Here is an 18,444-nt window from a genome sequence, read left to right as displayed (position 1 = left end):
AAAAGAAGATACTATTTACAAAGGAATAACCCATACGGACTATCTGGTATAATGTTCAGGATGAGCTTTATCATGGTGCCCAGTGAGGTAGTGGAAACTCTTAGCATGCTCAGACTGAAAAGACACACTGCATTCCTCAGATATGGGTCACCCAGAGAGCTGGCTCATGAGGACAGGAATGGGTGCACCAACACTGCAAATTGCAAATCCATCTGCAGCCACGCAGCAGAAAGGATATGCACTTGGTGCTGCTGTACTGTGAGCAGGTAACCTTCCTGCAAATATTCCTTTCTTCTATTTGTCTCTGTCCTGTAAAATTTCCTAGAAATCACTTGGTTAGTATTCTAAGTTTAATGGTGATGCCAGTATAGAAAAATATAGTAGATTGTTTACATGCTCCTCTTGTTATCTTCTAGAGTAGCTGCTGTCTAAAGACTATAAACATAAAACAGAATATAGAATATAGAATATAGAATATAAATATAGAATATAGAATATAGAATATAGAGTATAGAATATAAAATATAGAATATAGCTTATAGAATATAGAGTATAGAATAATTTGGGTTAGAAGGGGCATTTAAGGGTCACCTATGCCACCCAACTCTGAAAGGAACAGGGACATTTTCAAATAGATCAGGTTGCTCAGAGCCTCACCCAGCCTGACCTTGAACATTTCCAGGGATGGGGCATCAGTTACTTCTGTGGGCAACCTGTTCCACTGCCTTACTATCCTCATTGTAAAAAGCTTCTTCTGACTAATCCAAACTCTCTCAGCCTGTCTTCATATGAGAGTGCTCCAGCCCCTCTGATTGTCCTCATGGTCCTCCTTTGGACTTCCTCTGAGGTCCGTGTCCTTATGCTGGGGGCCCCATGGAATGGATGCAGCATTCCAGGTGGGAATTCTCACCAAGACAGGGCAGAGGGGCAGAATCCCCTCCTTTGGCCTGTTGTCCATGCTGCTTTTGATGCAGCCTAGGATACAACTGGCTTTCTGGGCTGCAAGGGCACATTTCCATATCCTCTGATTTTTCATCCACCAGCACCCTCACTACTCTCACCTCACCTCTCCCCTGGGCTGCTCTTGATCTGTTCACTCCCCAGCCTGTATTGATACAGAGAGCTGCTCCAAACCAGGAGCAGGACCTTGTACTTGGCCTTGTTGAACTTCATAAGGTTCATATGGGCCAACTGGTCAAGCTTATCTAGGTCCCTCTGGATGGCATCGTGTCCTTCAGGTGTCTCAGCTGCACCACTCAGCTTGATGTTACCTGCAAACTTGCTGAGGGTGCACTTGATCCCATTATCTATGTCTTTGATGAAGATATTAAATAACTCTGATCCCACAATAAACCCCTGAGGGATCACTTGTCAGAGAACTCATGGGCACATCAAGCCATTGACCACTACTCTCTGGATGTGACAATCCAATCAATTCCTCATCTTCCAAACCATCCACCCATCCAATCTATCTCTCTCCAGTTTAGTGAGAAGAATGTTGTGGGAGACTGTGTCAAAAGCTTTACAGAAGTCCACACAGATGACATCTGTAGTTTCTCATTCATCCACTGGTGTAGTCATTCCATCACAGAGGGCCATGGGGTTGGTCAAGAATGCCCTTGGTGAAGTTATGCTGGCTGTCTCCTGTCTTCTATGTGCCTTAGCAGAGCTTCCAGGAGGATCTGTTCCATGTTATTCCCAGGCACAGAGGTGAGGCAGACAGGTCAATAGTTCCCAGGTCCTCTTTTCTACCCTTTTTAAGAATGAATACGTTTCCCCTTTTCCAGTCACCTGGAACTTCACCTGACTGCCACAACTTTACAAATACCATGGAGAGTACATCACAAAGCAGACAATAAAACTCCTTGTTTCTGCACTAAGGAAAACAACCCAAATACAGTGCATGAGAACACAGTCCACACACTCCACTTGCTCTCAGAACTGGAATTTATCAAGTGGGAAAGCTGACAACAGAGAAGGATGAGAGGAGGAAAAGGTAGCCTTTAAAGCTCTCTGGTAAGTCCTTTTCTCACACTGACAGCAAGGTGTATAGTTAAGAATAAAGATTCTGAACATGCTTAAGTGGGTTTGGACAACATACAAATCAGTACTAAGGACAAGAGAAATAATTAGCCTTGCCTGATTTCTACATAATCCTCTGTGCAGCGTTTGTTCCCTTCCAAGGTGAAGTCAGTGAAGCTCAGCACAATGTGTCTGTTTATTCCCACTGTGATGGTGTAGATGCACTCAGTCCGGACAGGGTAGTTATTGGGGTAGTTTGGAGATGTTAGCGTGCCAGTGTCAGAAGTGTAGTTGTGCGAGCAAACTTTAAAAAGAAAAGAAACAAAGATGAATTAATGTCATATGTCTGCTAAATTAACAGGAAATTTCTATTTCCAACAGGCAGAGGAGCAAACATCCTGTGATCCTGTGCATTATAATTCTTCCTGGACAGATCTTACTGCTGAATGTCAACAGTATAAACTAAAACCAGAATCCAGCTGTTTCATGGGATTTCTTACATTTGAGTTGATTTGTTCAGTTTTTACCGGAACACTGTGTCTGTAATAAATAGGCAACATAGAGCAGTTTCACCTGCCTAGATGGCTTTGTCCTAAAGCCCAAGTAAGCAGAAAATGGAAACTAAAAGGGATGTCTTGCTGAACACGATAGGCAGGATTCCTGAATTTCTGAAACGCAGTGGTGATGGAAACTAAATATAAGGAGAAGCTGCATTGTTCTCAAGCATTCCCCATGGTCAAACTTGTTCGAAAGGATTTTATATCTAAATATCTTTTTCCATTTTCTGGTCTATAAGGGATAATAAGTTAGAAAGTGGTATAATCCCTAGAATTTGAGGACACAAGAGTTTTACTTAAATGAACTACTTTTTTTTTTTTTGTGAGCAATGTATGAGCTGGGAAGAAGAAAATAGTGTGAACTAATACTGAGTTAGAATCTAAACAATAATTAAAAAGAAGCTGTTTACAAAGCACAGACATAAAGTCTAAGAAAAAAATATGTGCTATAAAATAGTATGAAACTTTGTTTCGAAAGAAGAACTGTTGTCTATTAGTTGATCACAGTCAATGAGTAAAGTTTGGGCTATGGCTACAAAATGGGCAAGAAGAAATGTGAACTGTGCCAGGTGTTTTCAGGCAAAACAGGAAATCCTGATGCCACTGCACAAGGCAATGGTGACGTCACCTGGAAAAATGTGGATAACCATGGGCACTGATGTTCTGAAAATCAAATGAGAACAAGTAGGACAGAGATTGTGGAGATAGCAGGAAATTAGCAGATTGGTAGGCAAGAGAGACTAAAATAACTTGTTTGCCTTAGCAAGTGCAGATAAACATCAAGAAGCACAAAGAAAGGAAAAAATAGAACACATTCTCAATGACAGGACTAATTCAGAAGTTAAAAAATGTCCATGAGTACAGATATATAGAAATTTTTATTAGGAATTAAGTTTCTAGAGCAATGATCCAACCAGTATAACAGATGCAGAAAGGAGAAAACATTTCACTGCTTCTTAAGATACAGTTTGATTAATTTAAGGAAGGGTCCACATTATGTAGCTTTAAACAAAAAAAAAACAAAACAAACCAAAAAAACCCACCAAAAAAACCAACCAAACAAACAAACAAAAAACAAAACAAAACAAACAAAAAAAAAGACCACCTAGGGAGAAAAAAAGGGAGAGTGACATATTGTGGACTGGATTTGATAACCCTGGGGATTCATTCTGGTCCTCCACTTCCCCATTTCAGGTCCTACAGGTTGCAAATATAAGAAATTAAATAGTTCTTACCAAATAGACAGGTTTAGACTAATTATAAATAGAACTGAGAGAGCAAGCAAAAGAATCATTTAAGCTGGTTGCCACAGATCTCTGAGATCTGCTTTCTAACACAGCACAGCTGCAGTGTAGCAATGTTTATGCTTAACTCTTTAATTGCATAGCAATTTAGGGGGAAGGGATGGAGCTACACTTCAGGCCCTTCATGTCTAAGGTAGGTCATTTCCATGTCTATTCTCTAGCCATTCTAACTACTAAAACACTTTTGTTTTTAATGGTGTATTTTTAATAGTGGGGTTTTTTTTGCATTCTGGGTCACCTCGAAGGCCTCTGTTGCAAACATTTTCTGTGGGATAAATACTCCCAAACCTAGCTCCCAGACTCATGTTCCTAATTCATCATGGGGAGAACAGAGAAACAGGACACAGAAAAAGGTTAATAATTTTCTGCCACTGGCTTGTGCTTTGGTATTGACAAATCGAAAAGGTTTCATGCACTAGTTTACCTAAAATCATTATCTATGAAAGTCTTTATCTAGAATTTTAGCCATTTATGTGTTCCATCACCAATAAGCTTTAATGTATGCATATAACAAACAGCTTATTCCTGGTCACCATAAGAGCTTTGTGCTGCTTTGTAAATCCTTATAATGACCTGGCTGTGCTGCCAGCTCCCATGGTGTTTTGTGATATGTAGGGCTTATCATCAAACCCCAGATCCTCAAGTTATATGTTTTCTTGAGAATGCTGACTGAAGGATTAGAAATCTGGCTTAGAAATGTGACCCAAGTTTTCCTGACCACTACAGAAAAAAGCAGTAAAAAATTAAAAAGAAAATGTGTGTATATTTATTAGGTTACTTATTTTTAACTAATTATTTGCTCCTGCTTTTGGACGGATAGATGTCTGACTTGTGATCTGTAATCTGACTTGTAATCTTGATGATTAGAGCTCTTGCAATACTGCCATTACTTACTCTCTCAGGGTCTGAGACAAAGAATACTACCTTTCAACCTGTAGAATATTAAAACTGGTGTACTAGATAAGAACCCTTACAGTAAAATTAGCACTATAGAAGCCAATTTTTTTTTTATCAGCCCCTTTAATAATTTCCACAGAATTGTCCAGGTTACCTCCCTCACCAAAGTTTTTCTTTTTGGGAGGAACCCAGACAGAAACTTATATCCCAAGTGTGCTGTTTTAAACTGGATTCTCTGTACTGCTTTATATTTCCCTTAACAATCTTCTTTATGAGCTAAGGGATAATAAATACAAAAGATGGAACAGTGACTGCTTTATAAATGTTAGACTTCTGGCTACAGTGAAATAAATCCAAGTATAGATGGAGTATGCTGGCTGCTATGAGGATTTAGAAAAGCATAGATGAACCCATGTTTTTTGACAGCCAACTCTTTTTCTGGTAACTGGATTGTACTTTCAGCAGGAGAGCTGGCATTCCCCTTTAGTACTCACCTCACTAACAACATTTGGGTTGGGTGTGCTTGGGCAATAACAGACCCTTTTGTGAACACCTAGCAAAGTTAGCAGGAAAAAAAAGTACTTTGACTCCTTTGCCAAAGTTCAGAATGCAGTCTAATAGTATATGTGATTATTATATGTCTGGAAAAAAACTTGAATGCAGTTAGTTGGAAGACAGTTATTACAGCTCATGAAAAACAGGAGGCAATTGTTGAGGACAATCACACATCTTGCTTTGCCCAGTGTATGAGGTTTTGAAAGCTATTCAATCTGCCTTCTGATTTTAGTACTGAATATGTTAGCTTTTCTGGAAAAAATGCCATAAATGGCAGTACCCTACTGTAATAGCCAATGCCAGAGAAAAATGCCAGCTTGCACGATATATGCATATCGTGCAATCATGCATAATGTAGAAAATTATATCCATTTTTTTTTCCCCTAAAGAGATACCAATCAATTGCCACAATCCTAATTAGTCAAAAATCAAACTATAGTGCAGTAAGTAACGTGGGATTTTTCTTTCAATCTCACTGTACCAAAGGAAAACTGGGATCCCTAAATATTCACTCTTTATGTAGTACCATGCATATTTAGGAAAAAGAAAAAAGAAACTATCACAAGAAGTATATGCCTCTCTGCAGGCAATGTGAAAGCACATCTACACTTCAGGGCCTTCTGTTACTGCTGCTGGCAGATGCTAACAGGCTTGATTTTTAGCAAGGAGGCACACAAAGGTCATTTGTAGCACACTAGCCCCAAACTCCCTCAAAATACTGGGTATGATGGTTCAAATAGAATCTCTGTCTGCCTTCTGCCGATTTACACCTAAACACACACAATGTGGAGTTGTACTGACATATCTTAGTTTTTATAGGCAGAATAACACCCTGATCAAGCACTGCCAAGTTACAGCAGCCTAACAAGTTGTCAGGTGCAGGCCAGTTGGCACCTGACAAAAAGGCTTAACAGCCAGTTGAGCCTTTTTCCTGAGACTTGGGGTGAGCTGAGCAGATGCCCAAGACGCATATAGGACATCAGCTTTATTTTCTGGCTTAGGTCAACCTCATTCAACCATCCTCTGCACACACCTATTTGTCAGACATTACTTTCCATTCTCGTCATTGCTCGTTCAGCTGAAGACCAAAGCCAGGCATCATACTCCTAACCTAACAATTACTGGGTTCAGTCAGGAAGATGGGAATGAAGATCTCAGCTTGTACTCAGCTGTCAAGGAAGAAGACACAAATCTATACTACACTTCCAGGAACACTTTTATGTTCATGGATTCACAGATGTTTCTCTCTCTCCTTATCCTTCTCAAACTCTGGCTTCTCCAAACATTGTAAGTAACATTGTAAGTAACATATAATCCACAATGAAGCGTTTTAAAACCAGATTACCTAACCTGATAAATAAAATTCACAATTCAGGATGATAATGAGGAAAATTATCTTTCACCAAAGCCAGAGAAAGACCAGGAATAAAAAATATATCAGGGAGGTAATCTGCTAAAAACCTTGTTACGCTTAACTTTTCCCAGCAGAAAGACTGAAATGAAGCATCTCTAAAGAAATAAAAAAAACTTTTAAAACCCCAAACAAACAGAAAACCAACCAACAAACCAACAAAACATACTGCCAAAACCCCAATTCAAAGTAAAACAGATGAATTCCTACTTATATGTGAAGGAGTTGAGGGGGAAAAAAATAATAGCACTGACTCCACTACTAATCCTATGGGAAAATTGTGGCCTGTGTTTAGCAAGACCCCGCACAAAAGTTCCAAGAAGGACTAAAGTCTTTCAAAGATTTTTTTCCATATGTTTACATGGGTTATTTGGCAGAAGAAGGTTATTTGCCAAAATTGGCAGAAGAAACCCCTAAAATCTACCATAACACTTACATGGCTTTTGTGACATTCATCCATTTGGTAGTTGAGACCTGGACTATTTGTAACAAATCAAAATATTACCTTGCATTCTGTGTGACTTTCCCTTTTAAAGGATGGCAAAGAACTAAGAATCCAAGGTACCCATAGTGAAGTGGGTGATACACATTTTAAAATGACTACCATGAGAGCATGTCTGACTGAAGGACTTCCATCTGTATTGCTGCTACATGAGCTATTCACAGCTACTAGTGTGGCAGATTGCTAAAACAATTGTTTGCACATTATGGGCCATGGCCATGGCTGCATCTTGTGGCTTTTTTTTTTTTTTTTTTTTTTTTTTTTTTTTTTTTGACAGGAAATATAGCTTTGCCCTTTATTCTTTTCAGGCTACTTTTCAAGTATTTACTATATCAGCAATAAGCCACTCTAACAAAAACATTGTTTATCAAGATGCACAGAGAAGAAAATTTGTTCCATTGTACATTAAAAAAAAAATCACCCCTACATATCCTTCTTTTTTTTAAGTCCAATTTATTTGGCAGAAGGAGGAGGGACAATCTTGTCCATGCTTTCAATAGCTCATTCTCTCTGAAATAACTCCAGGCAAAAGACTATTGAAATGTGTAATACGAACCAGATAATCTTAGACAAGTTCTGATATTGGTTATGCTCTAGCTGGCTAAAAAAGCACAACTGAAAAATATGAAGAATTCTTATTGCACAAGAAACATTATTAGAACCATATTTTCTTAGCAGAAAAAAAAAGTCTAAATTAGCAGCAGATGTAAAGAAAAAAAGTCATAGTTTTAGTATATCTCTCAGACATTATTATGTTTAGCAATTTGCTACCTTAGTGTAACTGGATATACATGAGATGAAGATCAGACCTAAACATCTCACAGTGGGAAAATGAAACTTTATATGATTGCAGGGAAGTGAGGAGTGGCTTCTCACAGCAAAATCTGCATACACATACGTGCTTGCCTTCTCTCAGGCCACAGAAATTTCAAAACACTTTATTCTTAATAAAAATGAATTTTACCTCTCTGGTATTTATGAAAGTTTTATGGTACTGCTATACTTGTACTGGACAAAAAGAAACAAATCTTTGTAAAAAATCCAAATCATAGTTTCAGCCTCTCTGTAAGTTTATTACTCTGTTTCAGTAGCTATCTCCCACTTTGCCATATTTATACATGCTGTAGTGGTTAACATTAAAAAGTGTTTATTCTAGTGATCATTCCAAGAGTGAGAATAAATTGAGACTTAGTGCAGATTGGTTGAAGAGTAGCAAAAATATTTGTGTTCATTATGGGAAAAGAAAATCCTAGGTGTTATTAGAATTTGGATTAAGATATTACATAGCGCTCATTTCATATAAACATATTATATAGTTGTTAAAAGCATTGAAGAGACAGCAGATGTGCATTTTTAAGGCATTGCTTTAAAAGATTCCAGGGACAGAATTGATGCAGTTGGAACTTCACATTACACATATTGCAGTGCTTTGGATGAAAGATGAGAAAAGCCAATTGCACAGTGGTGGTAAAGGAGGGGAATACAGAAGACAGGAGGCAGAACTGTGAAACTGGACAGCTTTGAAATTACAGAAACAGATATGGTTACAACAGAGACAGAAATACAGATTAATGTTGAGTAAGGAATGCTTTGATCTTGATGGAGTCTGAGAAAAGTTGCTATAAGAATATTTAGGAAGGAATCAATCCACCCATGAAATAGTAATCTGAGGTGAGTTAAAAAGAAAAAATTCCAGATTAAAAAGCAACAATGATATTTATAGAAGGTTTAGTTTGCAGTTGCAAACAAAGGCTAAAAAAGACTTTATAAGGATGGTAATTTCAAAATTTCTTTCTAGCAAGAATTCAGATTTCAAACTACAGATTTTTCCTGGAAAGATTTTTAAAAGTAGAACTTGTTTTATTGCCTATTACTTTCTAAGAAATAGCAATGTCCTCCTTGCAATAGTTGTCATTAAATCTTACTTGTTTGTACTGGCTTTTTGGTTTCAATGCCAGATAACTCACATATAAATGAAGGCAGCTGAGAAAATGGTTTCTTTGAATTTGTAAGTTATCTTGTTGTGAATAAAATCACAGTAGCAAAATCTGTACTGGTCTCACCTACACACACGCTTGAGAGACAAAATAATAGCAAATTTTACCAAGATGTTACCAAGAAAGCAGTTAGGAATTGGAAAATTTGCTGCTTTTAAACAGGTTGAATAAATTCAGGAGTTAGGAAAAATAAACTATGAGCAAACAATGAACAGCCGTTGGTCGTTTATGGCTGCTTAGATGAGTACTGTGAATTTCTGGTATTCATCTAACAAATCCTTTGTACTCTGCACTCACACACAGGAACCACATATAAACTGGTCAGTGATGGATAACAAACATCCCAGCTACAAACACATTCTCATTTTTACTTTTTTTTCTGTTGTGCCACTCTGCCTCTTCTGTGGTTTAGTTTTGCTAGGCAGACTCTGTCCCTTTACCTTCCATAGCACTAAGTGCCATGTCCAGTCATTTCTTGAACACATCCAGGGATGGTGACTCCACCATCTCCCTGGGCAGTCCATTCCAATATTTAACCACCCTTTCTGTGAAAAAAATTCTCCTAATATCCAAAAGAGAACGGAGAGACTGAGCAGTCATTCTTCCTTTACCTCACTGAGGTAACTGTTGACCCTTTAGAAAATACTTAAAGAAGGGATTTAATGCATAACAGGAGCCTTGAACTTTGGTGGAGACAGAAATGTTGTACTCTGTTGTAATTAAAAAATCTCTTGTGCTTTCAGGTTATTTTGCTGCTTTATCAAATTTCATCCTATTGACCTTTCTCTACCCACCATCAATATTGAACCTTACAGAGACTAAATTAATTTTTTATGGCAGCCAAGAGTCTCCCATTCAAGTGAGTTGTCCATGATGACTAAGTTTCCTAGATCACCCATACTCAATTCAGAATGGACAAAGAAAATTCAGAAAATACTTTTCCTAAATAATTCATGCAGTTCTGCCATGGCAGCTCTTACTGACTTTTTAAAGAAAGCAACAATGCTGCTTACAGAAATTGCTTTCCGCTTTCCTAGGGAGTAAAAAAAGCTTTTGAATAAAGCAGAATGAATAAGAAGGAGTAGAAGAGGCACCAGGAAGTCTTCTGGCAACACAGAAAATAATGTTTCTGTTTCTTGTAGTGGTTATTTACAGTGACAGCTGAAAACATTTAATTTGCATAATGAACAGACTGACATATTACCTTTGGATGCATCCAGGGAGATATAATTAGCTGAGAAGCCTTCAGATGCAATGCTGTGATCTGTCATGAAGGACAATGTCATCATATTGCCACCACTAGTGAGAGACGGTGGAATTGATCTTCCACAGTATCTGCAGCAAAAAGATACCTCAAATTGAATGGCAGTACTTTATAAAGCATCTGTATCACTGGAAGAGAATTCAGCTTTCCTGTGAAGTTTGAATAGTTACACAATGGTCTCCTTTGGATGATACAGATCCCAGGCATATACCCTGTATCATGGGACTAAATAGCACACTATATGTACAAAGGTACAAATCTGAAGTATGGCAAAATCCGAGAAGAAACTCTGACTTACATAAAATTGTCAAATTCTTATTGAATTTATACTGTGCTGTACCTACAAAATACTCTGTTCTTTTGTAGGAGTCAGAGTGGCTGGCCAAACACTAAGATTGCAAAATGTTCTTCATTATGAGAGTAATTTGCTCCTTATTTTCCAAATACTGCCATGTCAGCCAACTATTTTACAGTCTATAGCTGCAGCTGAATACTGTTCCCAAGCAATTCAAATGTTCTTGAATTATAGGGCAGCAAGAAAACCTTGCGTATACACCAGTTGGAGAAGTGAAATGAAAGAAAATATTCTTCCCTAAGATAAAATCATGTATCAGAAGAAAATGAAAACTAAATCACATAAAATGCAGGTTGTGGTCTAGTTTGTGCATATATTCAAATGTACTGCTTTTAAAGTAATTTTTCTTTCACTTCTGCAAGTCTTTAAAATCCTGTCTTTTCTGGGCAAAGATATAGAAATGCTTTTCAATTTATTTTCCATAAATCAAAATGTTAATGGAGCGGGACAAAGCTAGCTATTGAAACCTGTCCTTAAAAGAGCTAACCTTTAGACACAACTTAGTTTCTCCCAATATATTATTTATTAAATGTGTTTCTCCTTCCATGGTCAAGTAGCAAGCTGCCTTTGCTATCCTAGCAAAGAAATTGTTGCTATTGTTTCTGTGATGAAAAGAAAATAATCTACACACAAAACTTAAAGAAGCAAATTGAATGTCAAGACGTACAGAACAGTGCTCATTCCTCAGTAACACAGGTCTGTAGGCTGATGGACATATTTACCTTCCCAAATTTTGCACAGTGCTGTTGTCATATATTTCAAGATAATCCTTTCTGCAACTATAATCAAATGCCAAGTTAAATGAAGTGAATGTCAGGCGGATAAAGTAGCCGGGTTGAATGTTGATAATCCAGGTACAGTTAATCCCATGTGGATACACATCTGGATAACCAGGACTTGTAATGGTTCCTGATGGTCCAGTGAGAGTCTCTCCACATACTGCAGAGATTTAAAACATCAGGTTAAATGTTTATTTATGTTTATTAAAAAACAGTTAGACACTTATAAAATTGGTTACTTCTCTTTCTGAAATTTCATAGTCTTTCTTTCTTGATGCATACTACATGGTCATTGATTCAGAATTTATCTCCCACCACACCATCCTAAAACCTGATTGACAGTTGTTTTCAGTTTGTGGGAAAATTTGGAAAGTCCCAACAGTCTACACAGACAACAGCAAAACAACCCTTACCTGTATCTAATGGCCAGTACTGAGCTCTGAAGCCGAGGTTGGTAAGTGAGGAAGCTCTGAATTTGATATAGAGATTGCTCCGTGTGGATTGCACTCTAGAGGGTACAGCTGTACCACAGTATTTCTCCAAAACAGGAGAGTCTCCATTGTTGCCATCTCTGACCTGAAGAACAGTGTATTCAAAATATCCTATTGAATTTTTTTATTACATTCAATATTAAGCACAAAGTAATTAATAAGAACTATATAAAAGAGATCCTTAAGAAGTCAACCCTACCCTTTCTTCATGTGGTTTCTACTACAGGCACATAAAATATAAACTTATGCCTTTCAGAGAAGCAGAGAAAAGACAAGATCTTACACCCTCAGCAGTAAATGGCACAGAAACCTTCCAAACCAGGCCTATCTGTTTAAAGAAACCTGGCACTTGTCTTTGATTATCAAAACAGTCATAACATCTTTGAAGAACCAAGAAAAGCTTTGGGATCCCATTATGAACCTGGAAAAGCTTTTGTGAGTGCTGGAAGAAGGGCTTGCATGTCAAGAATTTCCACTTTGGTGGAGATGAGTATTAGAAGGAACTTGCAGATACATATCTACTATTCATGGTGCATGTGTATTGCTCTTTACCTCAATGTAGTCTGAATCACAAGTGGTTGTATTTCGAATGTCAAAGTCAGTGAAGTTGAGAATCACTACTTTGGTAGCTGGCTGGGAGATGATCCATTCACAGGTCTTTGGGTGAGGAGACATCCTGGGGTAGTAAGGTGAATGGATTGTGCCTGTTCCAGACAAGGAGCCTCCACAGGCTGCCAAGAGACGCCAAGGATCAGTACTTGTGATGGATGATTTCAGGGAATGTATCATAATGATGATGTGTGATCAAGTAACACCATGAAATTAGAAGAAAACCAACCCTAGACTATCTTATTAAAGCAGCTACTACAGATCACACAAGTGAACATATTTAAAAGAAAAAAATGCTATAGGTATAGCATAAACATGCTTGTACAGAAGACCAAATTGTGCCCATGAAATTAATGTATTTGACTCATTTGTTTCACAGACACAGATAGGCTTGTTGGTGGTTAAGAACTTAAAGATAGGCAAAATGAAAGTAATATCACAGAATCATTAATATCACATCACAGAATATTCTGTGTTGGAAGGGACCCACAAGGATTATCCAGTCCAACTCTTAAATGAATGGCCCATATGAGTATCAAACCCACAACCTTGCTGTTTTAGCACCATGCTCTAACCATCTGAGGTAATCTCAGGATCAGAAGCAACAAACAGCATGTTTCCAAGCATGCTAGAAGTGCCTACAGCAAACCTACTGCAAATAGCTTTTTAAATAAATAAATTTACTCTGTTCTGTTCTTTCCTTTCTTTTGAAGTTTGTGTTTAACCTATTATATGAATAATATATCATGGAAATGACTGAAAGTGTCCAAATTACAGTAAGTTCACTGTGCAAATGACCAGTTCCACTTACCAACTTGATAAATGGCCCTGAAGCTAGTTCTCTGCACAGAAGCATCAGACTTGAATTTGATCCAGAGACTATTGCTGGTAGAAGTGATTGCAGACATGAGTGTATTATGACAGATTTTTCTAATAAGAGGAGACACCTCACTGTCACCATCTCGAACCTAGTCATCAAAAAGAGGAAAGGAAAGTGTTAGATCATAAAAGCACTGGGATGTGATATCCAGATAAAACTATAATCTCCCAAGAGCTGCTACATAACAAAAGAGTAGCTGTTTTACATATTTATGAGTGTGCCACTGTAACTGGCACAAGCACAGGACTTACAAGAGCTCAAAGGAGCAATCAGATGATCAGCACAGAAGACACTAACACATGCTGCTGTCACAGGACATTAGGATTCTCTTCTCTATGAACCAAGGTTTTAGGACTATTTGGGCCTATGTTTCCAAAAGTGACACCTTTAGTATGAAAGAGACAGGTAGGGTGCTCACCAGTGACAGCTGTCAAATTTTTGCCAGGACTAAAATCTGCTGGGGAGAGAAAATGGCATTTTTGATTGTCTTGCTCTGGTCATGAAGTTTCCAGTAATTTTTGTATGGAACTTCTCCAGAACAAGCATCTGTCACATCACACCCATACATGGATGCAGGCAGACAGCTCACTAACAGGAGATGCAACTCTGAGTCCCTAAAGCAGTAAAGAGGCACACTGACATATTTTCACTCTTTTAGCTGAACAGTTCAATGCAGTATAATGGCAATGAGGCTACATCAGGGAATCCGGCTTTTATCTTCTGCCCTGCCTTTCTACTGACCTCAATCAATTTGCTAATCAAAGGAGAAATACATCTTATATATTTTCCCTAAAGTTGATTATATATCCTGATTATCAAGGGCAGTAGATGGGAAAGACTTATTTGTACCTCAAAATTCAGACCCTGAGTCCATAGTCCATGAGTAAGAATAGCTACATCCAGGGATCCAGGCAGAGCCCTGGTATATCTCTGAGGTGCCCGTCTCATTTCAAGTGGGCAACAACAACCTGTTGTCCAAAAGATGGGTCCTCTGCTCTCTGCCCAAGCAAAAAAATGCAATTTTTGTCCCAAAGATTCTCCCAAAAACAAAATGCCATTTTTCTGCTGTAAAAGTGGTGGTAGTTCATGTAGATGGAATTGCTTTTAAATGCATCTACATGCTGTCAAAGCCAAAAAAATCATTACAGTGAATTCACTGGCAAACCAGGGACATCCAGCTTTCAGGTCACCTCTCATCACCAATTATTTCTTCCTCAGCTGTATTCATCCACAGCTGGGAGAGAAGGTAAGGAACCCTCACAAGTGCCCTGGTGAACAGGCAGCGGCTGGCCTGCTTGCCCAGCTTTGCAGTCTCAAACTGGTGAGATGGCTTTCTGAGTAACAAATATTTCCAAATTGTCTGGAATTTGAATTTAAGGTGTCAGAATTATTCTAGATTTACAGCAGAGCAGCTGACATCAGAATTTGTGCCAATATATTTAGTAAATCTTTGGAAAGCAGTGAAAACTTTCAGAGTGGTAATTCACAGGAGTTCACAAGTTTTTCTTGAGCTGATTCTCCTTACATTTTTTGTTTATATAGTCCAGTGAGTAGTGATAAAAATAACAGGTTCTCTAAGCCATGTATGTGCATAATGTCTCCTTTTGCCAGTTAGAAGGACAGCATGTAAAAGGGGCTGCCTTGGCTAGCAACTTACCTCTGCATCATCATGTCAGCCTTTCTCAAATAAGTTTTATTGTCTCTATTTTCTTATTGCAGATGCCTTCCTTAGTAAGAAACTAAACATCCCTCCCTGAGCAAGTGCTGTGAGCTGTGTCTGGTCCCTGTGGAAAGTCTAGAGATTTCCTGATATAGCCAGGGAATGGAATGATCTGCACCTTTCCAAAGTGACAAAAGAGTTGTTGGAGAGTGACTTTTAAAGTAACTTAAACACCCAAAAGTTATCTCCCTAGATGAACCAGTGGGAGAGTATTTTACAAAAGCACACATGAAAAAATCAGACCTTAATAACAGAGCACAGTACTTTGGTTTTACTGACTGTCCCAGCCAGAAAATGTTGGTCTGATTTCTCTGCTCTGGGCTGAGCCACAGAGAGGGCAGGAAGAAGAGGAGAGCAGAAGCACATGGAAACTGAAGGGCTTGTGACTGATCAGCAAACAGTGAGGTAAATGCCTTGCTGAACTAATACAAACCGATGGTGTTCAACAGAAATGGTTTTGTTTTTGTGGCTGCTGTGAATTTAGCTGTTGTTTTGCCAGCAATTAGGCAAGAGGAGTAGCAGGCCAAACAAACAAAAGCTGTCTGTTTTCATTAAACACACTTCCCCTCTCATTTCAGAGACTAATTACACTTCATTCCAACCTAGGTCTTTGAATTACAGGAGGAGAGAAGGGAACGATGACAACACAATAACATCTTTTAAAAATAGACCAACAGCATAGAGCTCACAGGGACCTGTTCCTCACTGGTCAAGAAGAGATTAAATACAAAACCAAACCTGGGCTGCCACTCAGCTGCATGGCTGGCAGTGCTGGACCCTGCTCTGGGGCTGCAGGGATGACTCCTGCTTGCTTCAACTGCGGCAGTGCCTTCACAAATCAACCACTGACTGTGCCCAGCTTGTTTTCCTTCTGTTTAGCTCTGCACCACACAGGCACAGTTATATACAGGCAGCAGTACCCAGCAGCCATCCCACGTGGGATGAGGTGTTTGTGACTGTACAGAGAAATACAGGCAGGGTACGGCAGCAGAGGCCTTGAGACATGGTGAATCGGGCACGACGCAGAGAACAGGGATGCTGTGATAGGAGAAGGGGCACTGGCCATCAACACCGCGAGCTTGTCAGGCTCTGAGGGCACCACCACGACTCACTGGGGCCAGCCTTGCCTCCTCCAGAGCCCTGCACCTGCCACTGTTCAGGAGCCATGTCAGCCCTGCAGGGCTGTCAGTCCCTGCCCCAGCAAACCTGACGCCCGGTCAGTCTCCGTCTCCCGACAGCGCTGCCCTGCCTGGCCACGGGCTCTGCTGAGCCAGGTTCCCCTGGGTGGCTCACATCCTGGCCTGCCTCTGTGCATGCCCAGCCCAGCAGGTGCCCATGGCCCAGGGCTGCCCTGCTCCCTGGCCAGGGTGCTGGGACAGGCGCTGCCCCTGGCCTGCACAGCGCTGCACCACACCTCACCTGCGGCCAGCTCCAGGGGTGCAGACCGGCAGCTGGACAAAACTGGGCTTAGGGATAACAAAGAAAATGAACACATGATATCTCATGTACTTAAAAGGCACCCTACAGCTGTAAATTTGTATGTAACACAACATTGCAAACCAATGAAGAGAGAGCTAGGAGTAAAAGAAAAAGTCACCTCTAGTGGATTGCACTAAGTACTGACATTAGTAATGCATTACTATTACATTTTCCATATAGAAACATTCCAACTGTGCCATTTTGTTTTCTTTGCTAGTTAGATTTAGACTAAGAACAATTCTTGATTTTGACTTGTAAGATTTCAGTTATGGCAACAATAAACTCCCAGCTTTACATATGTATATAGAATCATAGAATCATTAAGGTTGGAAAGGACCTCTAAATCTTAGAATCCAACTGCAAACTGAGCTTGGCCAAGCCCACCACTAAATCATGTCCCTAAGTGCTACTTCTACATTTCTTGTAAATACCTCCACAAATGGTAATTCAACCACTTCCCTGGGAATGTGTGTATAAATATTTATATGGTGTTTCCTTTTAGTGTCAGATCAAAATCTTCCATATAACACTTTGACTCCAGAAAATGCTGCATAGCAGCTATGGCATTAATTTTTTTTTCTTGCAGTTGACATTAATTTACCAAATGTTCAAACTCCCCCTTAATCATGTACAGACTATTAAGAATTGGTGTTAAGCTAGACAGATTTTCTCATTCTCTTATCTTTGCTTCATCCAAATCACCATCCTGCTCTTTCAGCCCCTGTAACTTTTGGACCCTAGTAAATTCATATACTTAGTTGTTTGATTAACACCTATTTCTGCAGTGGCCCTTGGGACAGAAGTACATGCTCTTGTACACACATGCAGTCAAACTTTCATCTCAACTGATTAAGGGAATCACCTCTATATAATTTGCTGAACAACCATTATGACTCTCCAGCTCCATATGGGTGAAGTTGAGGAATATTTTTTCATCCTCTGGCTGTCGGATAATGTAAACACATTGTTGGTTGTTGATATAAGGGTTAGGCCAGAAAGGAGATGTGATAACCCCTTCACTCTCTGTGAAGTTTCCTCCACAACTTGGATCTGCTATATTAAGAAAAAAAAAAAAGAAAGAGATATTAATAAGAACAGTAACTCCTTTTGAAGCCGCCTCTGTACAATGTCTGCAAATAAAAAAGAATTACTATATTATTAAAGAACAAGTGTTAATTACATTCATCCATGTGTTATCTCTATCTTGAGAATGTCACAGACCAACCTTTAATCCTGAGTATTTTACTTACCAGGAGATGTTGTATACACAATATGGAAGCCTTTATCAGTAACTGAGTCATCAGAGTGAAAGTGAATAAATGCATATGGACCAGTGGTTTGGAGTGGGGGTGGAGATCCAGTGCTACAGTATTTACCAAGGACAGGGTCTTGTGGAAGAAGACCATCTCGAATCTAGACACAATGATAGATCAACATTTAGGATTATCATATATGTGCCAGTTGTGAACAGTTCCAACACTCCTTAAGCTATCTCTGAGGCCCCAGAAGTATTATGGATGGTGGGTGGAGGGAAAGCTCATAGGAAGTGTCCTCCAAACACAGAGGAACCAAGAAACAGATCCACCAGCATAGCTGTGATGCTGCTGCCAGGAGTTATCAAG

The 18,444-nt window shown here is 39.2% G+C and overlaps 1 protein-coding gene across 1 annotated transcript in view; it reads right to left on the bottom strand.

The window, feature by feature from the left end:
- CUBN (cubilin) overlaps nucleotides 1-18,444 on the bottom strand; it is a 142,348-nt gene that overhangs the window by 104,007 nt on the left and 19,897 nt on the right. The window contains exons 16-23 of the mRNA XM_053963040.1: nucleotides 18,073-18,235; nucleotides 17,685-17,875; nucleotides 13,555-13,711; nucleotides 12,687-12,865; nucleotides 12,057-12,219; nucleotides 11,587-11,803; nucleotides 10,450-10,580; nucleotides 2,140-2,326 (exon numbers count right to left, since the gene is read on the bottom strand). Of these exons, the coding sequence (XP_053819015.1) occupies nucleotides 2,140-2,326; nucleotides 10,450-10,580; nucleotides 11,587-11,803; nucleotides 12,057-12,219; nucleotides 12,687-12,865; nucleotides 13,555-13,711; nucleotides 17,685-17,875; nucleotides 18,073-18,235 (1,388 nt within the window). The remainder of the gene's footprint in view (nucleotides 1-2,139; nucleotides 2,327-10,449; nucleotides 10,581-11,586; nucleotides 11,804-12,056; nucleotides 12,220-12,686; nucleotides 12,866-13,554; nucleotides 13,712-17,684; nucleotides 17,876-18,072; nucleotides 18,236-18,444) is intronic.

This window comes from Vidua chalybeata, chromosome 1 (assembly GCF_026979565.1).
Source record: "Vidua chalybeata isolate OUT-0048 chromosome 1, bVidCha1 merged haplotype, whole genome shotgun sequence".
In the NCBI taxonomy this organism is placed as follows: Eukaryota; Metazoa; Chordata; class Aves; order Passeriformes; family Viduidae; genus Vidua; species Vidua chalybeata.
The sequence above is the reverse complement of the archived record's forward strand: the minus strand, read 5'-3'. Positions and strand labels throughout refer to the sequence as shown.